The 25,355-nt window shown below is 42.4% G+C and overlaps 2 protein-coding genes across 3 annotated transcripts in view; one reads left to right on the forward strand and one right to left on the reverse strand.

The window, feature by feature from the left end:
• Positions 1 to 14,532, reverse strand: part of TMEM116 (transmembrane protein 116) — a 181,466-nt gene extending 166,934 nt beyond the window's left edge. The window contains exon 1 of one of the 2 annotated variants that reach the window (XM_043557635.1): positions 14,325 to 14,532. The gene's annotated coding sequence lies outside the window, so the exon portion shown is untranslated. The remainder of the gene's footprint in view (positions 1 to 14,324) is intronic. The other variant, XM_043557637.1, reaches the window with a different exon arrangement.
• A 145-nt stretch (positions 14,533 to 14,677) lies between these two features.
• ERP29 (endoplasmic reticulum protein 29) lies at positions 14,678 to 22,783 on the forward strand. Its single transcript, XM_043557640.1, has 3 exons — positions 14,678 to 14,966; positions 19,482 to 19,620; positions 21,959 to 22,783. Exons 1-3 carry the CDS (start codon positions 14,823 to 14,825, stop codon positions 22,459 to 22,461), a joined length of 786 nt encoding a protein of 261 aa, XP_043413575.1. The 5' UTR covers positions 14,678 to 14,822; the 3' UTR covers positions 22,462 to 22,783.
• The last annotated feature ends 2,572 nt before the right edge of the window (positions 22,784 to 25,355 follow it).

The following is a 25,355-nucleotide window of genomic DNA, read 5'->3' on the forward strand; positions in this document are numbered from 1 at the left end:
ATGGTTGCACACTTTATGAATATACTAAAACCCAGTGAATTGTACACTTTAAAGTTTATTTATCTTGAGAGGGAGAGAGAGAGAGCGCGCACGCGCGCACATGAGTGGGGGTGGGGCAGAGAAAGAGAGAGGAAGAGAGAGAATCCCAAGAAGGCTCTGCACTGACAGTGCAGAGCCTGACATGGGGTTCAAACCCACAAACTGTGAGATCAAGACCTGAGTCAAAATCAAGAGTTGGACGCTCAACTGACTGAGCCACCCAGACACCCCTGAATTGTATACTTTAAAAGGATGAATTGTAAATAGGCGAATTTTAGAGGGACACAGTAAACATCCCATTGCTGAAATTCATTGTGTAATGATTAACGGATAACATGTTTCTGTCTTTCCTACTGAAAAGAAAAATATTTAGAACAAAAAGTGTAAAACAAACATTGTAAGAGGGAACTGACGATAAAGATTATAAGAGAGCACCTGACTACTCTACATGAATCCACCACTCCTGGTTTGAACAAATTATACTCCAGGACTCTGATAAAACTTGCTGGTTAAATGGAAAAAAAAAAGCAGTCTCTTCAGCAAATGGTGCTGGGAAAACTGGCCAATGGCATGCAGAAGAATGGAGCTGGACCACTTTCTTACACCATACACAAAAATAAATTCAAAATTGATGAAAGACCTAAACATAAGACAGGAAACCATCAAAATCCTGTAGGAGAAAACAGGTAGCAACCGCTTTGAACTGGCCACAGAAACTTCCTACTAGATGTGTCTCTTGAGACAAGGGAAACAAAAGCAAAAATGAACTACTGGGACCTCATCAAGATAAAAAGCTTCTGCCCAATGAAGGAAACAATCAACAAAACTAAAAGGCAACAGATGGAATGAAAGAAGATATTTGCAAATGACATATTGGATAAAGTGTTAGTATCCAAAATTTATAAAGAATTTGTCGAACTCAACACCCAAAAAACAAATAATCCTGTGAAGAAATGAGCAGAAGACATGAATAGACATGTTTCCAAAGAAGATATCCAGATGGATAACACACACATGAAAAGATGCTCAACGTCACTCATCTTCAGGGAAATACAAATCAAAACTACAATGAGATACCACCTCACACCTGTCAGAATAGCTAAAATTAACAACTCATGCAACAACAGATATTGGTGAGGATGTGGAGAAAGGGGAGCCCTTTTGCACTGTTGGTGGGAATGCAAACTGGTGCAGCCACTTTGGAAAACAGTATGAAGATTCCTCAAAAAAATAAATAAAAATAGAACTACCCCACAACTCAGCAATTGCACTACTAAGTATTTACCCAAAGGATACAAAAATGCTGATTCGAAGGGGTACATGCATCCTAATGTTTACAGCAGCACAATCAACAATAGCCAAATTATGGAAAAGAGCCCAAACATCCACTGATCAATGGATAAAGAAGATGTGCTATATAAACACAAAGGAATATTATTCAGCAATCAAAAAGAATGAAATCTTGCCATTTGCAACAACATGGATGGGAACTAGAGTGTATTATGCTAAACTAGATAAGTCAGAGAAACACAAGCATCATATGATTTCACTCATATGTGGAATTTAAGAAACAAAACAGATGCACATACAGAAAGGAAAAGAAAAATAAAGTACAATAAAAAAACAGAGACAGAGGCAAGCCATAAGAGATTCTTAAATACAGAGAACAAACAGGATTGCTGGAGATGAGGTGGGGGGGGGGGATGGACTAAATGGGTGTTGGACATTAAGGAGGTCACTTGTTGGGATGAGCACTGGGTATTATACGTAAAAGATGAATCACTAAATTCTACCCTTGAAACCAATACTACACTATATGCTAGCTAACTTGAATTTAAATTAACAACAACAAAAACCCTGGGGTGCCTGGGTGGCTCAGTCGGTTGAGTATCCAACTTCGGCTCAGGTCATAATCTTTCAGTCTGTGAGTTCCAGCCCCACATCAGGCTTGCTGCTGTCAGTGCAGAGCCTATTTTGGATCCTCTATCCCCCCACCTCTGCCCCTTCCCCACTTGTGCTCCCTCTCTCTCAAAAATAAATAAACCTTGAATAAAGAAACTTTCAGGTTAACCCAATAAACCACTGAATGAAATCTGAGTTTGCATAAAAATGGGGAAATTGCTAGGAATTGTAGAAAACTGGTGATAACTCAATTTTTAATTTTTACAAGGAGAAAGGATGGTGGAATCTGGAAACCCTAAGTCAAAGATCTCAGCATTGGGGCGCCTGAGTGACTCCGTTAGTTAAGTGTCTGACTCTTGGTTTCAGCTCAGGTCATGATCTCACAGTTCATGAGCTCGAGCCCCACATCAGGCTCTAACAGCACAGAGCCTGTTTGGGATTCTCTCTCCCCCTGTCTCTGCCCCTCCCCTGCTCGCTTGCTCTCTCCCTCAAAATAAATAAACTTAAAAAAAAAAAAAGATCTCAGTACTGAACCCAAGTAAGATTCTAGAATGAACTATTCAAAATGTGTGCTTTTTAAACATTTTTTTAAAAAAGTAACCACTAGGGGCGCCTGGGTGGCGCAGTCGGTTAAGCGTCCGACTTCAGCCAGGTCACGATCTCGCGGTCCGTGAGTTCGAGCCCCGCGTCGGGCTCTGGGCTGATGGCTCAGAGCCTGGAGCCTGTTTCCGTTTCTGTGTCTCCCTCTGTCTCTGCCCCTCGCCCATTCATGCTCTGTCTCTCTCTGTCCCAGAAATGAATAAACATTGAAAAAAAAATTTAAAAAAAAAAATAAAAAGTAACCACTAAAACAGAATGGATTTATAAAAAAAATCATGCCAGACTCACCCTATCCCCTTTGGATACAATAACCATAGTATATATGGGATTTTGACAAAGCTTTTGATGAAAAAATTTCATGATACAAAAATAAGGAAATACAGATAAAATGGAAGCATAATTAATGGCATTTGTTGCACAAATAAGCCTCAGGGAGTGTTAACTAGATCAATATCAACTTAGAAATGACTTCTGGCAGACACATAGACCAATGGAATAGAATAGAAACCCCAGAACTAGACCCACAAACGTATGGCCAACTCATCTTTGACAAAGCAGGAAAGAACATCCAATGGAAAAAAGACAGCCTCTTTAACAAATGGTGCTGGGAGAACTGGACAGCAACATGCAGAAGGTTGAAACTAGACCACTTTCTCACACCATTCACAAAAATAAACTCAAAATGGATAAAGGACCTAAATGTGAGACAGGAAACCATCAAAACCTTAGAGGAGAAAGCAGGAAAAGACCTCTCTGACCTCAGCCGTAGCAATCTCTTACTCGACACATCCCCAAAGGCAAGGGAATTAAAAGCAAAAGTGAATTACTGGGACCTTACGAAGATAAAAAGCTTCTGCACAGCAAAGGAAACAACCAACAAAACTAAAAGGCAACCAACGGAATGGGAAAAGATATTCGCAAATGACATATCGGACAAAGGGCTAGTATCCAAAATCTATAAAGAGCTCACCAAACTCCACACCCGAAAAACAAATAACCCAGTGAAGAAATGGGCAGAAAACATGAATAGACACTTCTCTAAAGAAGACATCCGGATGGCCAACAGGCACATGAAAAGATGTTCAGCGTCGCTCCTTATCAGGGAAATACAAATCAAAACCACACTCAGGTATCACCTCACGCCAGTCAGAGTGGCCAAAATGAACAAATCAGGAGACTATAGATGCTGGAGAGGATGTGGAGAAACGGGAACCCTCTTGCACTGTTGGTGGGAATGCAAATTGGTGCAGCCGCTCTGGAAAGCAGTGTGGAGGTTCCTCAGAAAATTAAAAATAGACCTACCCTATGACCCAGCAATAGCACTGCTAGGAATTTATCCAAGGGATACAGGAGTGCTGATGCATAGGGGCACTTGTACCCCAATGTTCATAGCAGCACTCTCAACAATAGCCAAATTATGGAAAGAGCCTAAATGTCCATCAACTGATGAATGGATAAAGAAATTGTGGTTTATATACACAATGGAATATTACGTGGCAATGAGAAAAAATGAAATATGGCCTTTTGTAGCAACGTGGATGGAACTGGAGAGTGTGATGCTAAGTGAAATAAGCCATACAGAGAAAGACAGATACCATATGGTTTCACTCTTATGTGGATCCTGAGAAACTTAACAGAAACCCATGGGGGAGGGGAAGGAAAAAAAAAAAAAAGAGGTTAGAATGGGAGAGAGCCAAAGCATAAGAGACTCTTAAAAACTGAGAACAAACTGAGGGTTGATGGCGGGTGGGAGGGAGGAGGGGGTGGGTGATGGGTATTGAGGAGGGAACCTTTTGGGATGAGCACTGGGTGTTGTACGGAAACCAATTTGTCAATAAATTTCATAAAAAAAAAAAAAAGAAATGACTTCTGGGGCTCTTGGGTGGTCAGTTGGTTTAAGTGTCCAACTCTTGATTTTGGCTCAGGTTCCGGAGATTGAGCCCTGCATCAGGCAGTGTGCTGACAGCACGGAGTCTGCTTGGGATTCTCTCTCTCCCCTCCCCCTCTCTGCTCCTTCCCCATTCATGCTCTCTCTCTCTAAAAAAAAAAAAAAAAAAGACTTCTAGTGGAGTGAATCAGCATTCTGACTTGGCACAGTTCTGTAAAACACTTTCATCAATAACTTCAAAGAAAATATAGCGGGCATATTTATCAAGTTGTGTGGGTGTGTTATTCACTGTTGCATAACAAATTTCCACAAAATTAGTGGCTTAAAGCACACATTTATCATCTCATAGCTTCTGTAGGTCAGGAGTCCAAGTATAGCTTAGTTGGGTCCTCTGTTTCAGTATCTGTCACAAGGCTGTAATCAAGATATCAACCAGGGCTGGGTCTCATCTGAAGGCTCAAATGGGGAAGGATCTGTTTTCAAGTTTACAAAGTTGGTCTAATTCAGTTTCTTGAGGGTTGTTGGTCTAAGGGCTTAAATTCCAAACTAATTGTTGTTGGCTAAATGCTTCACTCAGTTCTTTGCCATGTGGATTTCTGCAAGATGCCCTCCCAGCAAGATGGAAGTCAGAACTTTCTGTAATGAAGTCACTGAAGTGACATTCCATCACCTTTCCTATAGTCTACTGACCACAGATCTTGCCAACAGTCAAGAGAAAGGATTAGATGAGAGTGTGAATACCAAAAGGCAGGGACTATTGGAGTCTATCTTAGGGTTTGCCACATGTATCCATCCAATATGTCTAGTACTTTTCCAATTCAGATCATTTGTAATAGCTATTCCCCCTGTCTGAAATGTTCTTTCCCTAGATAATCACATGACTGGCTCCTTCTCATCCTTCAAGTATCAGCTTAAATGTCATTACCTCAGAGATGTAATATTTATCAAATTCCACAATATCTTGTTTACTTGTGCTGTTTCACCCTAGCAGACTATGTCTTTGGGCACAGGCAACTGATGTTGTCTCATTCACCCCAATATCTCACATACCTAAAAGAGTGCCTTCAACAGGCACTCAGTATTTATTAAATGAATGTACTCAAGTTGTGAGAGATAGATGACAGATTTAAGATCTAATAAGATCTGAATACTTTAAAATAATGAGTTTTATTTAATAAAAGTTAATAGAAATAAATTTAAGTATACTGTCCTTGCATCTAAAACACCAACTGGACAAAGATCAGGATGAAAAGGTAGCAAAACATTTTGCTTTAAAAATCTTGAGTGGTTCTATCTAGTAAAAATATAAGTCATATATGTGATTTAAAAGTTTCTAGAGACCACATTAAAAAAACAAAAGGAGATGAAATTAATTTTAATAAATTTTACTTAACTTAAATATCCAAATTTCACCATTTCGACCTGCAATCCATATAAAAAAAATCACTGAGATAGTTTACATTCATAACTTTGTACTTTGAAATTCAGTGTGTATTTTACTCTCAAAACAACATCTCAATTCAGAGTAGCCACATTTCAAGAGCTTAGTAGCTACATGTGATATTATAAATGGCATTTTTATTTAGACTCTTTGATTTAGAACTAGATTTTGCAGGCTCTTGGATTTGGATTTTATCCTACAGAAATGCCACTATAAGCTTCCATGATCAAGCAAATTTCCAAGAAAAAAATATGATATAATAACTATTAGTAGCTACTCTTTAAGTAAATATATACCTTATAGCAGGTACCATTGTAAATGCTTTACATGTACTAACTAATTTTATCCACTCCTAATCCTATGAAGTATTATTATTATCATTCTTATTTTACATGCTAATATTGTTAAGTAATAACATGTTGGCAGTGTGTGGGAAATATTAAAAAGGGGAAGAAACTGGCAAGAGCTAGGATACCTTTATTTACTTATTTATATCCCACTTTGACACAGAGAACATTTCAGGTGGCTTACAGGAGTACATAAAACAAAATAACATGAATTCAAAGTGGGACAAAAGAACAAACATCTTTTTTGAAATGATGTGATCCATGGATGTTAAAATCTCTATGATTTTTTTAATGTTACTTCATTGAAAAAAACAGTATTAAAATAATAGAAATCCAAAATAAAGTTTCCTACAATCTCCTTTAAGTCCTTGTCCCTATATTCAATTTCTACATATTAGTAGTAATTCTACAGCTAGTATTTTATATTCTACGTTTTTCTGAACATTATTCCATAGTAATTTTTTTCCTTTTGTCTTATTTTCTTTCCATTCCATTGGGACTATGACAAATGCTAAAAGCCTAAAATATTTCTCTACATTTTTCTCTATACTTGTTAAAATGTATCCAAACAGGGAAAAGGGAGGTAGCAGCTCTTTGGGTCACTGGAAGCATGCACCAAGGAAAGGTAAATGAAATCCAAAACCACCCCTCAGGTGACAGCAACTTCCCTGATAAGACCTCTCACCAGTCTGAAACCCCCACATCATTTGAGCTAAACCCGATGGACTATGGAGTGACCCACATTTGCCTTTACCTCATTATAGTACTAAAATCTCTGCCCAAAAAGGTGCCTCAGCCTTATTTACATAACATACAATATATGTACAGGCATTTTTCATTAAGGTGTATGCACCATTTTATGCCCACCTCTACAAATTATGATAAGGTTTCCCTATTTATTCATCCTGGGGTGCCTGGCTGGCTCAGTTGGAAGAGTATGTGGCTCTTGATCTTGGGTTCATGAGTTCAAGCCCCGTGTTGAGTGTACAGATTACTAAAAAAAATAAAAACCAAATAAATAAATAATAAACAAAAAAACCAAACAAACAAAATATACATACAAACATCCTAACCCTAAACAAAAGGTACCCATTTATGGGAATGCAAACTGGTGCAGCCACTCTGGAAAACAGTATGGAGGTTCCTCAAAAAACTAAAACCAGAACTACCCTACCACCCAGCAATTGCACTACTAGGCATTTATCCATGAGACACAGGTGTGCATGCACCCCCATGTTTACAGCAACACTATGAACAATAGCCAAAGTATGGAAAGAGCCCAAATGTCCATCGATGGATGAATGGATAAAGATGGGACACACACACACACACACACACACACACACACACAAAATGGAGTGTTACTCCGCTCTCAAAAAGAATGAAATCTTGCCATTTGCAACTATGTAACTGGAACTGGAGGGTATTATGCTAAGTGAAATTAGTCAGAGAAAGACAAAAATCATATGACTTTATAGGAGGACTTTAAGAGACAAAACAGATGAACATGAGGGAGGGGAAACAAAAATAATATAAAAACAGGGAGGGGGACAAAACAGAAGAGACTCAAATATGGAGAACAAACTGAGGGTTATTGGAGGGGTTGTGGGAGGGGGGATGGGCTAAATGGGTAAGGGGCATTAAAGAATCTACTCCTGAAATGACTGTTTCACTATATGCTAACTAATTTGGAGGTAAATTTTAAAAAATAAAAAATAAAATTAAAATAAATAAATTGCAAATACTTTCTAAATCAGGAAAAGAAAAAAAAAAGGTACCCATTTACCCTGTCTTAGGAAGTCACAGCTTTGAAAGCTATTTCCATGATCTCCTTATTTGCTGCAAATAAGATTACTTTGTGCAAAAACAAAAGAAACAAAACCATACCCAAATACATACATACATGTGTGTATACATATATATATATGTATAGGGCTGTTGTTATGGTTGTAGGGTTTTAAAAATGGGATGATATATTTCTGTATACATTTCTTTTCTCATCTAGTATCTCAAAGAAATAGTTCTAACTCATTCTGATAGCTGTGTAATATTCTACATAAGATCATTTACCCAGGGGCTCCTAGCTGACTCAGTCAGCAGAGCATGGGACTCTGGATCTTGGGGTCTTGGGTTCAGGCCCCACGTTGGGCAGGGAGCCTACTTAAAAAAGATCATTTATTCAACACTTCCTGTCATAGACATGCCAGTTGTTTTCTTCTTCTTCTTCCTCCTCCTCCTCCCCCTCCCCCTCCCTTTCCTCCTCTTCTTCTTCTTCTTTGCTTCTGCAAACAATGCTGCAATAAATATTCCTAACCTCTGTATGTATCACCTCCTTCTCTGCTGATTTTGTTACTATGGGATAGGTTCCAGAGTAGAATTCTTTTAGTTCTCAAATATTTTAAGTTCTTTCTCACCCTAGAACCTTTGCACATGCTGTTTTCTTTTCCTAAAATGTTTCCTAACACACAATCTGCAGTTTCATATTTATTCATAATTATTTACGGTCTTTCTTATCACACAAGTTTAAGTTCCTTGACAGCTGAATCCTATCCATCCTTTAGGTCTTTTTTTTTCCATCCTTTAGGTCTTAGCTCACATGTACTTGATTGTAGAGGTTTTCCACGAACTCCAATTCCAATTGATCCCCCATCATATTTTCTCTTAGGCCCTCAACTTTTCTTTCTAGAGTTATCACAATTTGTAATTATATATTTATTTGTGTGATTATTTAATGTTGGTCTCCCCAACTAGGTCTGCAGGGAGCACATCTATCTTGTTCACCAGTGTAACCCTGATCCTCAAAAGAGTGTATGGCACATGAAAGCTGTAAACAGTTGTTTAATACTGAAAGAATTCTTTTTTTTTAATATTTAAATAATTCTTTTTAAAAATATTTTTAACGTATTTTTTAAAAATGTATTATTTTGAGAGAGACAGTGCAAGTAGGGGGAAGTACAGAGAGGGAGGGACAGAGAGAATCCCAAGCAGGCTCCGACTGCCAGCGCAGAGCCCAACACGGGGCTCAAACTCATGAACCACGAGATCATGACCTGAGCCAAAGTTGGATGCTCCTAAATATTGAAAGAATTCTTCTTTTTTATTTTTTTTAAATTTTTTTTTCAACGTTTATTTATTTTGGGGACAGAGAGAGACAGAGCATGAACGGGGGAGGGGCAGAGAGAGAGGGAGACACAGAATCGGAAACAGGCTTCAGGCTCTGAGCCATCAGCCCAGAGCCTGACGCGGGGCTCGAACTCCCGGACCGCGAGATCGTGACCTGGCTGAAGTCGGACACTTAACCGACTGCGCCACCCAGGCGCCCCGAAAGAATTCTTCTTAAAAAAAATTTTTTTTACTGATGAATGGATAAAGAAATTGTGGTTTATATACACAATGGAATACTACGTGGCAATGAGAAAGAATGAAATATGGCCTTTTGTAGCAACGTGGATGGAACTGGAAAGTGTTATGCTAAGTGAAATATGTCATACAGAGAAGGACAGATACCATATGTTTGCACTCTTATGTGGATCCTGAGAAACTTAACAGAAGACCACGGGGAGGGGAAGAAAAAAAAAAAAGAGGTTAGAGAGGGAGGGAGCCAAAACATAAGAGACTCTTAAAAACTGAGAACAAATTGAGGGTTAATGGGGGGTGGGAGGGAGGGGAGGGTGGGTGATGGGTATTGAGGAGGGCACCTGTTGGGATGAGCACTGGGTGTTGTATGGAAACCAATCTGACAACAAATTTCATATTTAAAAAAAAATAAAAAATAAAAACAATAAAAAAAAAAAACACAAGAAGCAATGTACCGAAAAGAATAACTGATTTGCCACCAAACGATTGTTTATGGAAATGTGGTGGAGAGATGGTGTTTGGTGGAAAACTCCATCAGACCTTGATACCTGCTATGCCCACAGACCTCATCTCATGATGTGAGTACAAGCAGTTCTGTCTTCATATATATGCCATGTCTGAGCCACAGAATTCCCTACTCTAGCCCCAAATGATTAGTCCTTGAGCAAGGGGAAGTCCAGTCAGGTGCCTAGGAAATGGTGTGGTGTGAAACTGCCCAATGGGGTGCTCCATATTGAATGGTGACAAGCTGAGCCTATCAAACGTAAGATGCCCACAGAGAAGAGAGGAGTAGCAAGATGGTCCATTCTAGAGTAACACAAGATGCCTGGGACAACAGGAGTTACCATTGTGTCTCAAGCAATTGGAAGTGTCCAGGTTTCAGTTCCTTGAGGCTGTTCTACATTCTCATGTTGGTGATCTAAAGGACTGTATGCCTGTTCACATAGTTCCATGAACTATCTTCCTGAATTCCATGTGTATTGTTAGAGTAAGTCCATAATGGCTAAGGAGATCTCGGCACACCTCCTCTTTGCAACCTGAAAGAAACAGACTATTACAGACTTTAGCTGGGTAAATGGGTATTATACGTGTAACTGCTGGGTAAAACGGGGGGGACATATCCATGCTAATGAACCAACTTTTAAAATTATTAATATTGCCCCTGCAAACCTGCTTTGTGGATTATCTCTTCTCTATACCTTGGATAAAATCTAGAACAGAATACATAATTTTTCTGATCATTCTTAAGAAGTCTTCCATCATTTCCATCAAAAAAAATTTTTTTAAGGTTTATTCATTTCTCAGAGACAGGGAGACAGGGCGTGAGCAGGGGAGGGGCAGAGAGAGAGAGAGACACAGAATGTGAAACAGGCTCCAGGCTCTGAGCTGTCCACATAGAGCCTGATGCAGGGCTCGAACTCATGGACCACGAGATCATGACCTGAGCTGAAGTTGGATGCTTAACCAACTGAGCCATCCAGGTGCCCCAATACTGAAAGAATTCTTAAAGGAGGACAGGGCTTGAAGAAAATCATTCCTTCAATAACAATTTTTAACAGATGAAATCTGCTTTGTGTTCACTAGACAATTATAGTGTCCATCTATGTCAAAGGAACTAGTGTTAACACCAACAAAAATTCACAAGAGCAGAACAATTACCTCTAAGGAATGGCATATCTCTGAAGAACAGTATGAGGTCTAAGGAAATAACATAGTAAAGGCCAATGGAATTTTGAGAGATAACCATGGAATAGTTTCTCTCTCATTGATTGATTTATTCACTGAACAATTATTTACTGAGCGCCCACCTATGCCAGACAGGGGGCTGTAGTAGCTAACCTAAACAGTCAAAAACATAAAGACAAACCCAGCCCTCATGGGAAGCAGATAAGAAAAATAAGCAAATTATATTGTATACTAGTAAGCTAAAAAGTGCTATGGAGAAAAAAGACAGAAGGGAGACAGAAAGCAAGGAGGAGCATGGAGCAAGGAGGAAAGGAGGAAAGAAAGGAGGAAGGAGCAATTTCTTAAAGGATGGTCAGGGTAGATCTTAGGAAGTTTGAGCCAAGACTTAGGGAAGTTAAGGACTCAGCCATGTGAATATCTTAAAGAAAAGTGTTTTAGAGGGAGAAAGCTAGTACAAAGGCCCTGAGGCAGGAATATGCCTTGTGTATATAAGGAATAGCAAATAAATCAATGAGACTGGGGACTCTGGCTTGATGATGTAGAAAAAAGATTGATATTTATTAGTTGCCTTTAGCAGATGGTACTTTTTTCCTTACTCCAGGTGCTACACTGAGTCACATGACACTCATTTAACATGAGTTAATGAGGGCACACTCATTTAACATGACTTGTTTCTTCCTCCCTACCTCTCTACAATACCCAGGGTGAGCCTCTTGATTTTCCACATCAGTTTCAACTGTGGGATTTTATAACTTCCCAAATACGTACAATTATACCTGGCTTATTTGTGTAGTTTGTTGTCAGGGTCCTGAAGCTAAGAATATAATCAAATTTTAAAATAATTGGGACCAGGGCACTACTAAAAGGAAGCATTGAGACAATTATTGCATTGCACGGAATTATTACAATTCATAGCAAAGGACTGATACTTCCCTCTCCAACCAATCCTCTTCCGTCACTTTTTCCAAAACCTACTTCAAAACTATGACTATAAAGTCATTCCTGATTAATCATACTAACTAGGTGTACCCAAAGCTTTTACATATTCAGAAGTGAATAATTTAAAAAGCCTAAATGTCTTATAAAGGGTCATAAAAAACTCTTAACGGCTCCTTATTGAGTACAGGACAAAACAGAAAATTCTTAAGTTTGATTTGCAAGACTCTCCCCTACCTGGGCTTAAAACTGTCTTACTAAGTAGTGTTTTGAGAACTCCCTCCAACCAAGATGGTTTTCAGTCTCCCCAAACTGTCATGAATTGTTCCCACTTCTGTTTCATTTGTTCTCCACCTAAAATGTTCTTTCTCCCAGGGTGTCTGGGTGGCTCAGTCAGTTTAAGCATCCAACTCTTGATTTCAGCTCAGGTCATGATCTCACAATTGTGAGACTGAGCCCAGAATCAAGCTCCATGCTCAGCATGGGGCCTGCCTGGGATTCTCTCTCCCTCTCTCTGCCCCTCCCCCGCTTGTTCTTTCTCTCAAAATGAATAAACTCTAAAAAAAGTGTTCTTTCTTCCACAGCTTAACTGGTTCCACTTCCTACATGAAGCCTTCTTTAACCAGCTCATAATTTTCCCCTCCTCTTCAATCATTTGTCTATGTAGCTCATTTTTTTTTTGAAAGAGAGCAAGCACACATGTCCTTGTGCAAGGGGGGGTGGGGACTGAGGTTAGAAGGAGAGAGAGAATCGTAAGCAGGTTCCACGGGGGTCGATCTCACCACCATAAATAAGATCATGACCTGAGCCAAAATCAAGAGTCAGATACTTGGGGTGCCTGGATGGCTCAGTCGGTTGAGCATGGACTCTCATTTTAGGCTTAGGTGTTAATATCATGGTTCCTGAGTTCTAGCCCCACACTGGGCTCTGTCCTGATGGCGTGGAACCTGCTTGGGATTTTCTCTGCCCCTCCCCCACTCACACTTTCTCCCTCTCTCAATATAAACTTAAAAAAAAGTCGAACGTTTAACCAACTGAGACACCAGGTGCCCCTATGTAGCTCATTTTAACTTACTAGGGCAAATTCAAAATAAATTTTTCCAAACCTCCCCCAAACACCCCCCACACACATTCGACTTTCTTTCAAAATTTCTATGCAAACTGGTTGCCCATGATTGGATCCTATGATTTTTGATGACCATTTTATACATATACATTTATTGAACACATACAGTGGTTAACATGGTGCTAAGTCCCTCACAACGCATTATGTAATTTATTCTCATTTCACATCCATTTGTTCACCAAGTCTTGTGAATTCCAACCTTTCTTCTAATTTTGTCCTATTTCTGAACCTTAACCTATCCCACCTCCACTATTGCAAATGACCCTTAACTAGTCTCTCTGCCTTCAACCTTCTCCCTTCCCACCCATTCCCTTCACTCCTAAATGACAGCAAATCTGACTTCACTCTCCTGGTTAACACCTGCGGTGGCACCAAACCCTTTAGTTTGATGAGACCCTTTGCAACATTGGCCAGTTTACCTTTACAGATTCATGTTTTTCCTCTTTCTAGAAATATCCTTTGGTGTCTGCCTTGTAAACGCCCACTCTTCTTTCACGATCCAGTACAAAAGTCATTTCCTGTCTGCAACTTATCCCGACATTCCTGAGCAGGACTAAGTGAACAAGGTAACGGTTATGTAACTATTGTTCGGTCTCCTCCTCCCCAACACTGTGAACTCGTTCAGACCAGAGCTGTCTCGTTCATCTCTATTTTGTATTCCCACAACCCAAACCAGAAGCTGGTGTAAACCATGCCCTGAACAAGTATCTATTGAATAGAATCATTAGGACTTCTTTTTGTTTGTTTTTAATTCTCAGGAGGCTGGGATATGCATAGCTGGGCAGTACTCAACTTTCAGTAAAGCCTATTTTTATAGGAGCCTGGGCCTCTCCGCTGAGGCAGGCGGTCACCAGAGTAGGCACCTGGGCAAGGCTCAGGACTGGCTCTGACGGCCATGCTGACGCACAGCCTCGTCTGCTTGGCCTACTCGGGTCCTGGTTGAGGGAGGTGGCAGAGCATGACCAACCGCCTGAGGGTGGTAGCACAAACTGACATACCAACCTAAAGTACTGGCGGGTCCCAACTGACTGCCCAACGCGCCACAATCAGGAAGAAACGATGGCCGGCCTCCTCATCCTCGAAGAAGAGTAAAGAGAGAGAACTACGAGCAGCAGCAAGACGCTAAGCACGCGCTTCGTGCCTCTCCTCACGCCAAGGACGACGGGAAAAAGGCTGGCTGGCTGCGAGCCTCGCCGAGTACGCGTGCGCGGTAGCCTCTTTTTCCACCACCCACGCTCTCCACGGCCCCCTCGGCCAGTCACACGCGGCCCCGCCCCTTCGCCCTCGGCCTGCTCGAGCTTCGCCGATTGCGCGCGCGCGCGCGCGGCAGCCCCATCTCCCCGCCCCTCACGTGGCCCCTCCCTCTCACCCTAGGCCGGCTGGAGCCTCTCGGGCTGTCCACGTGCGCGCTTCCGAGCCGGCCCTGCAAGTCACGTGACTCCCGACTCTGCGTTTTCTCCACTACAGCCTTCCCAGCTCCTACTGCCAGAATTCGGCGTTATGGCTGCAGGCCTGCCCCGCGCCGCTTCTCTCTCCCCACTGTTTCCTCTCCTCCTGTTCCTCCTGCTCCTCTCCGCCCCGCATGGCGGTAGCGGCCTGCACACCAAGGGCGCCCTTCCCCTGGATACAATCACTTTCTACAAGGTAACGGGGGCGGAGGAATCGCGCGCAGGTGCAGCCTCAGCTAGTAATGGAGCGCACCTCCGTGGGGAAGGAGACAGGGCTGGCGGAGGGTGGTCTGTAGGGACGATCCATCAACGTAAAGGGATGGTGGACTTTGGGCCGGGGCCGTATCACGACCATGGGGTCCAGGGTCCCCGCACACCCTTGCCTTTGCAGTATTTGTACTTCCTCTTTTGCAAAAGAGCTAAGGAGATGCAGTCACGGGAACAAGCTGCCCCTTCCCCTCACCTAGGGGGAGAGGGCGGTGCCGGGCGAGATCCAATCCTCGAGACCCAAGTGGGAGGCCGGGAGGGCGGTGCGAGGCGGACGCCACCCGGCTCTGGGTTGTCGGGGGGGGGGGGGGGGGGGGGAGTGGCGGTGGTTGAAAACTCCGCGTGTTACCTGGCTTTTCTGTGCCCCTCCTCTCTTGGTGTGGCGTGCAGCCTGTTTTGCAGTATGCAAACAGTGTCCGGATGTCCTGTGTCTTGAAGAGCGCAAGCGTTAAGAATAAGGGAACTCTGGGGCCGCCTGGGTGGCTCAGTGAAGCTCAGGTCATGATCCCATGGTTCACCAGTTTCAGCCCCACTCGTGCTTCCAGCTCAGAGCCTGGAGCCTGCCTCAGGGTCTGTGTCTCCCTCTCTCCCTCTCTGCCCCTCCCCACCCGTACTCTATCTCTGTCTCAAAGATAAATAAAACATTTTTAAAAATTAAAGAAAAAATTAGAATAAGGGAACTCTAGGGCCTGGGGACATAGTAAAATAGGGTCAAGATGTGGAAGGATTAGCCTGGGTAAATGGATGTTGGAGGCTGAATGTATTCCCAACTCCCTCTTGCACCCATCTTCACACTCTGGCACCTTTCAACTTCACCTACGAGACGGGCATACTAAGCATTGAGAGAGAAGCCATTCATTTTATTTTCTTAATTTGTACCCGTTGCTGGGAAGGGAAACCATTTTTGGTTTCTACTTTTGTAGAGTTCTAAATCTGTCGCAAGTGGTTGAACTCTTTCTATTCTCAGAAGAGTTCCTTGTCCTGGATTTGGCACCTGTGGCTTATTCAAGAACTTAAAAGTGTAGGTATGGCTGGTTGATTGTAAGGCACACCCCACAGCACCTCATGCTTTGGGGTTCTTTATTGGCAAAGTTATACCCCACTCCCCAAATGCGGGAATGGGGTAATATCACAGACCAAGTGTGACTCAGAGGGAAATTTTGCGCTGTGAAGTTAACAATATTTCCTAATCAGTCGGTGCCTCTATGTCTTTATTGCTACCACCCTGGTCTCAGCTGTCATTACAGAAGTCTTCTGGCTGGTCTCCGTCTTTAGCCTCTACTCTCATCTCCTAACCATTCTCCTTTTTGTCCCCTCTGCTTCCAGCCATACATGCCTTCTGTCCTTTGAATATTCCTAGCCCATTACTGATGTAGGCCCTTTGCCCTGGCAGTTTCTTCTGACTAGAACATTCTTTGCCCAATCTTTGAAAGGTTGGTTGCTCCTCATCATTCAGGCTTAGGTTAAATATTACCTTCTCAGAGTCCTGCCTTGAGTTCCCCTCACCCCATCCAAAGTGCCAGTCACGTTAGTTTGATTTCTCTGTAGAGCTCTCATCATTGACTTCCCGCCCCCCCCCCCCCGGCTATTTTGTCATCTCCTGCACCAGAATGTTATATGTTTATGAAGAACTGCATTGTCTGTTTTTTCACGGATCATCTGTACAACCTAGCAGGTTACCTGTCACATGGAAGATAATTGTTGAATGAATGAACAAATGTGTTCTCCAGTCCCTTTCTAGATCTCTCTTCCATCACTGAACAGAAGAGGCGCTTCCTGGTAATACATCCAAGGGCCTTGTTCTGTGCTTTGTCTTTCAGCAGTTTCCAGTGTCGTCTTTTGTTTCTTGCCCTTCACCATCATTAGAGATAAGAAACCCTCCATGCTTTTTTTTACTGCTCTGTTCACTATCACGTGATAGGCCCTTGGTACCTTTTTATTCAATGAATGAATGAATGATGAATTCTTCTGTACCTTAAAGAACCAAGTTGCCTAAATAAAGGGTATGGTGGAGTCAGTTCTTCAAGGATGAAGAAAGGACACAGATTTCTAAAGCAATTAAGAGATACAGCATGACTAACGAAAAGGAAAAAAATACACTGTGCAAATGTATGCCATTCAAAACCATTGTGCCTATGGCTAAAAATGGTAAAAGATGGAGACCTTTCAATTATGTTTCAGTGTTAGACCACTGTACACTTATTAATATTATTCCATAATACAAATGTAGGCCCCTTGAAGGTAGGGATCCTGTGCCATGCTTTTTAAATATTTTTCCCCCGGACATATGTAGCATCTGCTACCGTAGCCTTCTCTAGTTGTGTTCATTTATCAGATATTTTCAGAGCATCTGCCACAGTCCAGGCACTCTTGGGCACTAGGGATATAACAGAGAACAAGTCAGATAAGGTCCTTATTCTCATAAATGTACATTCTAGTGGAGAGAACAGACAACAAACATGCAGGTAAGAATTTTAGAGGGTGATTAATGCAGTGAAGAAAGAGCAGGGTAACATGGTAGTATGGGGAAAATGAAGCAGTGCTAGATGGTATGAGCAGAGGAGGCCCCTCCATTAGGGGGGACGTCTGAACTGAGCTTTGAATGATAGACATCCTGGAAGGAATTGGAGAAAGGGTATTCCGGCTAGTGGAGACAGCACCTAAAAAGGCCCTAAGTGGGAATTAGTTTGTTGTGTTGAAGTGAAATAAGGCCAGTTGGGCCAGAGGGATGTGATCTGATTTATATTTTAAGGCTTCGCTGCTTTTAGGCCCTCAAAGCTCACATTTTGGGGGTCAATGACCACTTAAAAGATGAGCTGTTCTAATAGCTTCTCCCTCCTTTCCTTGGGTCCCTGGGCAGTGTTAAATATTTTTTAAAAGCTAAAACCAAATGGATATCAACACACAAAGAGGAATAAGGACTAATAAAATTTGGAATGATGCCAGCTTGACTTAATTATGACAGCAATAGCCTGTGATGAAAAAGACCTGAAGTGATCACTTTGATTAGAAAAAAGTTGGAGAAGGCAGTTTGTTAGATAAAATCTGTGCATTGGGAGAAACCATCAAAAGAAAGATTTTGAGGAGTCCTCTAAAACTTAAATGTAGAATTACTATATATGACCATCATTTCCACTCCTAGGTATATACCCAAAAGAAATGAAAACAGGCATTCAATACACATTTGTACATGAATGTTTATAACACCACTATTCACAAATAGCCAAAAGGTGGAAACAACCCAATGTCCATCACCTGATGAATAAATAAAATGTGGCACATCCATACAATGGAATATTATTTGCCCACAAAAAGGAATGAAATACCAATCGATGCTACAACATGGATGAACCTTGAAAACATTATGCTGAGTGAAAGAAGCCAGGCACACAAGGCTACATGTTGTATGATTCCATCAGAGTAGACATCATAGAGGAAAAAAGGCAGATAAGTGGTTGCTGTGTCTTAGAGGGAAGGAGGGATGGGAAATGACTGCTTCAAATGTGCGGGTATGTGATTCTTTTCAGGTGATGAAAATGTTCTGGAATAGATACTAGCACGCTGTTGTTAGTGGACTGAATCCCACTAAATTGTACACTTTAAAATGATGAGTTTTGGTGATGGGAATTTTGCCACAATTAAAGATCTTGACCCTGACAGTTTAGGACCTGGTGATCTAGCCAAAGGGAACTGTGATCTATGGAGGGGACATTGTCCTAAGCCTGGCCTCTCAGCAACTTCCTGTGAGCCCTGACATTGCAGAGTTCAGACTCAGAGCTCCCTAGCTGAAGCACCTCTGTGGTGCCAAGCCCTTTACAGATGGTTGTTGGTTTTTATCAGATTTCTGGTTCATTGTTTACTGAAAAAGGCTGTTTGGGATGATGGGCATGACAGGGAACCACATAGTGTTTTCTAAGGGTTTCCTTAACCTTACCAAAAAGGCCACTGGAAGAGAAGGCCTTAATACATCTACAGCTTTGTTTATTCCTTTTTTTTTAATGTTTATTTATTTTGAGGGGGGAGGGGCAGAGAGAGTGGAAGGGAGAGAATCCCACAGTGCAGAGCCCAAAGTGGGGCTCAGTCTCACAGACTGTGAGATCATGACCTGAATGGAAATCAAGAGTCAGACACTTAACCGACTGAGCCACCCAGGCACCTGTACAGCTTTGTTTATTCTAAGCTGGGTTGTATATGTCTTTGATTACTGTGAACCAGTACCTAGTGGGGTACCCAAAACCAGTAAATTGTTAAATGAATCAATGGGTGGGTGAATAAATCAATCAATTGGGTGGGTGAATGAATGAATGAATATAAGTGTGCAAGTCCTGGTCTCCCTTGCAGGCTTGGTTTCCACTTTGTTTCTTAAACAGAGGTCCCTTGAGAAAGGGTATTAGCCCCAAAGGTCCCTGGAATCCCGAACTTGCTCAGCTCTCTATGCCCTCAGGTCATTCCCAAAAGCAAGTTCGTCTTGGTGAAGTTCGACACCCAGTACCCCTATGGTGAGAAGCAGGATGAGTTCAAGCGTCTGGCTGAAAACTCGGCCTCCAGCGATGATCTCTTGGTGGCGGAAGTGGGGATCTCAGGTATGGACAAGTTCAGCATGACTGTGGAGGGCAGAAGGGGAGGAAGCTGGGAATTACTTCCCTCCACGTAGGTGGAATATCTAACACTTTTCTGTCTGAGCCACACATGAGTGTAAGTGGGGTCATGGCCCTCAAGAATCTGGTACCCATGGCAGGCTTAGCTTGAACAGATTCTGACACCACAGAACCTCAGTTCATCCTTGCAGGTGCCCAAGGTTAGAGAATCCCTCATCCTTCACCCTCCACCCCACACTGACTTTAAATTGCATCTGAGAACTTGGAGTTCTCCTTGCAGGGGACTGTGGTCAGGGGGGTGCCAGTCTTCCTAGGGTCTGCATAGTAACTTCTTCCATCTTCTTTTCAGTTCTTTTTTTATCAGAACTATTGAGTTTTGGCCTTAGCTGAAATCCATCAGAGCTACCGCTAAATCAAGGACAGCTCCCAACCACAGTGACTACTCTAACAGTTGCCAGCATGTAGTGGTTTACAGTTTGTAAAGGTGTGCACAGACAATGCATTAAAAAATATATTTTTTTAATGTTTATTTTTGAGAGAGTGAGCGCGTGCAAGTGGGGTAGAGGCAGAAAGAGAAGGAGACACAGAATCCGAAGCGGGCTCCAGGCTCTAAGCTGTTGGCACAGAGGCTGACACGGGGCTTGAACCCACAAACCTTGAGATCATGACCTGAGCTGAAGTCGGATGCCCAACCGACTAAGCCACCCAAGCGCCCCCAGACAGTGCATTTTTAATCTTCACTTGAACCCTGCCTAAAAAATGAGACACATTTCCTGTTTTTATACTTGAGGAAAACTGAAGCTCAAGGAACTCCACCTAAGTATCTATTCCCAAGTGTGGAGGGTTCTCCCCTCTCTCCACTTCCTTCCAGGTGGGATGCCTCTGTTCCCTAATAAGCTTGAGAGTCTGGTCCTAGGTAGAGATTGTTAGCACACTTTTCCAGGGCAGTCAGTCAATTCTTTTTTTTCTTTTTTTTCTTTTTTTTTCTGTCAGATTGGTTTCCATACAACACCCAGTGCTCATCCCACCAAGTGTCAATTCTGACTCAGCTGCAATTCCACTCCTTTGGGACTTTTACCAGGAGAAGAATAGCAGCTGACATTTATCAAACATTTACTGTGTGCCAGGCCACTAAGTGTTTTATGTGTATCTCATCCTTGTGACAACTCTATGACAAAAGTACCGTGACTCCTATTCTTCATGCTTTGAGTACCTTGCTCAAGACTGTAGAGTTTGAAGTGCTAGAACAAGGACTGGAACCCTACACTTCCTGTACTGCTGCCCAGTAATAAGCAGCCTTGACCATTTCTTTCTGGCATCAGCCTTTGGGACTGCCACTGCCTGTTAGGAAGGACATAGCAAATACTAACAGCTACCACGTATTGCACACTCTGTCAGGTTAAGTGCACGTTTCCCCTCGTTGGGTCTTCCCAGAACCTCTCGTGTTGGGGACTCTGTCTGTTATCTACTACACGTTCCCCTTTTGGACTAAGCTCCAGCCAGAATGGCCTTTGCAATCCTTCAGTATACCCAGCTCATTCCTGCCTCAGAGCTTTGCAGCTGCAGCACTTCCTACCTGAGACGTTTTCCCTGGATCATCATGTGTCTGCCTCCTTGAAACTTTGGTCCTTCAGCTCATATCATGTCCACAGAAAGGCCTTCCAAGACCACCCAAAGTAGGTCTCCTTACCTACTTTCACATCATCCCATTTTATCATGGCCCTGATCACGTTTATCATCTCTCTTCTCACTCTTAAGAGAACATAAGCTCTTGGGGCGCCTGGGTGGCGCAGTCGGTTAAGCGTCCGACTTCAGCCAGGTCACAATCTCACGGTCTGTGAGTTCGAGCCCCGCGTCAGGCTCTGGGCTGATGGCTCGGAGCCTGGAGCCTGTTTCCGATTCTGTGTCTCCCTCTCTCTCTGCCCCTCCCCCGTTCATGCTCTGTCTCTCTCTGTCCCAAAAATAAAAAATTAAAAAAAAAAAAGTTGAAAAAAAAAATTTTTTTAAGAAAAGAGAACATAAGCTCTTTGCGATCACAGAGCTTATTACTCTTAGCCACAACCAGATCTGTAGCACTTAGAACAGGACATGGCACGTAGTGGGCATAGAATAAGTATTCAGAAGGATTCCCATATTTCAGGTGAGGAAAGTGAAATTCAGAGAGGCTAAATGACTTGATTAATGCCATATGGCTAGAAGTAGCCAAGGAGGAATTTAAACACAACCAGGGTCCTTCTTGCTGTCAACTCAGATGGGCCTCATAGCAGTTTCCTGCCCTGTATTCCTCATGGTCTTGCTCCTCATATCTGGTTTCTGTTCACAGATTATGGTGATAAGCTAAATATGGAGCTGAGTGAGAAATACAAGCTGGACAAAGAGAACTACCCGGTCTTCTACCTCTTCCGTGATGGGGACTTTGAGAACCCAGTCCTGTATAATGGGGCGGTTAAGGTTGGAGCTATCCAGCGCTGGCTAAAGGGTCAAGGAGTCTACCTAGGTATGCCTGGTTGCCTGCCTGTATATGATGCCCTTGCCGGGGAGTTCATCAGGGCCTCAGGTGTGGAGGCCCGCCAGGCCCTCTTGAAGCAGGGACAGGACAGTCTCGCAAATGTGAAAGAGACTGAGAAGAAGTGGGCCGAGCAGTATCTGAAGATCATGGGGAAAGTCTTAGACCAAGGTGAGGACTTTCCAGTGTCAGAAATGAGCCGGATCACCAAGCTGATTGAGAAGAACAAGATGAGTGATGGGAAGAAGGAAGAGCTCCAGAAGAGCTTAAACATCTTGACTGCTTTCCAGAAGAAGGGGGCTGAAAAGGAGGAGCTGTAAAAAGGCACTCCAGGTTTTCCAGGGTTTGGTGGGGGTGGGGAGGGGAGTTATTTGCTGGCCATGAGACTGTCCTGGGATATAAGAGAGTGGTGGGGAAAGTGGCACCAAGCCAGAAATCTGAGCATACTCAGACATTGATGCTGATGTGACCATGCTTGGGATATCCCTACAGCCAGTCTGTGTACACCTGGAACACTTAGCAGATAGGATTATTAAATTACCCCTCAGAAGGAATGGGTGCTGTAAAGAAGAGTGTACGGTCCAGGTCCTTGACAGGTGTAATTCTGACCCAATTAAAGTTTCTGTGTTTTGGTTAAGTGGACCTAAAGCCATTCAGTTTTCTTTCACAAATTGTACTTTGGCCTGTGACCTGCTTTCTCCTTTAAATTTATTTTTTAATCTAAGCTGGTATGGACTCCACTCTACCAGGATAACAGACTATCCTGGTAACACTGGAAACCGGTGGAAACTGGCTCAAGGCCTACCTTTATTACTTTCCACTGGCGTTCAAACTCAGGTGCACCAATTGTGGGTGGCAAAATGCATTGTCCTTCTTCTGGTTCTTAAAGTGGAAATAGCAACATTAATGAAGTTCAGTGTAGTAATTTTCTATACTCCATGAAAAACATAGAGTAAATTCTTAGGTTTACTGATATAATTGGATGTTGTAGGGTTTTTTTTGTTTTTTGTGTGTGTGTGTTTTGGGGGAGAGCGAGAGCAAGAGAACACATGTAAGCAGGGGAGGGACAGAGGGAGAGAATCTTAAGTAGGCTCCATACTCAGTGCCGACTCTGATTCGGGGCTCAATCTGTACCATGAGAGGACTTGAGCTGGAATCAAGAGTGGTACACTTGGGGTACCTGGATGCCTCAGCTGGTTAAGTGTTCAACTCTTGATTTTGGCTCAGGTTGCAATCTCAAGGTTCGTGAAATTAAGCCCCATGTTGGGCTCTGCACTGACAGTGTGGAGCCTGCTTGGGATTTTCCCTCTTTCTTGCTCTCGAAATGATAAATATTAAAAAAAGAATTGGACACGTAACCAGCTGAGCCACCCAGGCACCCCAGTATGGATTTTTTAATAATTGGTTTAGATAGCTTAAAGGATATAATTTCTAATTTGAAAGTTTTTTAATTTTTTTTTTTTTTTACATTTATTTATTTTTGAGACAGAGCGTGAGCAGGGGAGGGGCGGAGAGAGAGGGAGACATAGAATCTGAAGCAGGCTCCAGGCTCCAAGCTGTCAGCACAGAGCCCGATGGGAGCTTGAACTCACAAACCGCGAGATCATGACCTGAGCCGATGTCGGACGCTTAACCAACTGAGCCACCCAGGTGCCCCCCTTTTTTTTTTTTTAAAAGGGGAGTGTTTTCCAGTTTTCCATCTAAACTACTTTGTCACTGTCAGTTACTTGGTAAGTGCCAGCTTTAAAAAAGCAGAGTGGGAGCACATGGAACTGACTCAGATCTGTTCTCAGGAGTGATAGGCAATCATCTGCAATGGTAAGCTTCATGATAACATCCCCACTTTCATATTTAACTATTTGTAAATGTTAAAGTGCAGCCCCTAAAATATTATTGAAGCCACACAAAGAAATTTAAGTTGAACAGAGTTAGCAAATAAAACCTTAACTTGTGTTCTTCCCTTTTAGCCAGGTTGGTATTGAAAGTCATCAGAAACAAAGAATACAGGAAAATCCATGTGTTGAATCAGATTAACAAAAACAATTATGGTAGCTTATGCTCACAACTAAAACCAACTAAGGAAAAGATGTTCAGACCTAAACTCCTGCCTATAGCACAGGTGCTCTCAACATTCAACAAATGAATGTAACTGTATATATTTGGCCCAACAATTTCAATATTTCTCCTGCTTATTATTTCATTCTACTTGAAAATTTCGGAAGATCTTTTTGGATGCTTCTCACTGATAAACTTGCTTTAGCTGTTATAGTTGTTTCTCATCTAAAACAGGTTCACTTCCAAAGAACTAAGTATTCACGGTCTTATGGGAAATACAGTAAAACAAATGGCAGGTAGAGAGAGAACTCTAAATGCATCCACGGTCCCTGAATATGATCTCATCTTGTCAGTTGTGAAAGGAAAGGTGGCAGCACATCAATGGGTACTTCATTGGATGGGTCCAGACTGAGTATTATAAGCTTAGGGTCTCCAGTTGAAGAAACATGAGCTATTGGGCAGGGCTAGATAATCCTATCAGAGGTTTTTTGTATCAAATATTTTTTTTAATGTTTTTTATTTGAGAGAGGGGGAGAAAGAATCCCAAGCAGACTCCACACTGTCAGCAGAGCCCGATGCAGGGCTCAATCCCACAAACCCTGAGATCATGACCTGAGCCGAAATCAAGAGTCAGATACTCAACTGAATGAGCCACCCAGGCGCCTGTATCGAACATTTTTCACTAAAGATGGGTGGCTCGGGTTGAGTGTCCAACTCTTGATTTTGGCTTGGGTCATTATCTTGCAGTTGTGGGTTCATGCCCCATATCGGGCTGCATGCTGTCAGCTGCTTGGGATTCTCTCTGACCCTCCCTCTTTTGCACTCTCTCTCAAAATAAACTTTAAAACATAAAGATGGGCCCTTTTCTAGTTTTGAGTCTGAAGTGATTTGCATATGCCACATAAGTTAAATTTTCCCTGACACTTGGGTCAAATGGATTCCTTCTCTTTTCTTCCTCTAATTAAATAATATTGTGGCTCAAATGCTGCTAATCAGGTTGTAATGGAGGCTATGGACTGGCTTCCCAGAATCAAACAAATAACAATATCAAGGGAATTTGCAGGTAAGTTGGTTAAGCAAATGAGACCTTGAATCCAACATAAGAACCTGGTTCCGAGGAACTTGTAAGTTATCTCAAATAGTCCTTGGTAATTTGTGC

This window comes from Prionailurus bengalensis, chromosome D3 (genome assembly GCF_016509475.1).
Source record: "Prionailurus bengalensis isolate Pbe53 chromosome D3, Fcat_Pben_1.1_paternal_pri, whole genome shotgun sequence".
NCBI classification, from domain to species: domain Eukaryota; kingdom Metazoa; phylum Chordata; class Mammalia; order Carnivora; family Felidae; genus Prionailurus; species Prionailurus bengalensis.

Bases quoted from the DNA above. Each gene is read 5' to 3' on its own strand.
- ERP29 (XM_043557640.1), top strand. From the start codon at position 14,823: ATGGCTGCAGGCCTGCCCCGCGCCGCTTCTCTCTCCCCACTGTTTCCT. The intron at 14,967-19,481 runs GTAACGGGGGCG...CTATGCCCTCAG, and splicing joins ATACAATCACTTTCTACAAG to GTCATTCCCAAAAGCAAGTT. The intron at 19,621-21,958 runs GTATGGACAAGT...TTCTGTTCACAG, and splicing joins GGCGGAAGTGGGGATCTCAG to ATTATGGTGATAAGCTAAAT.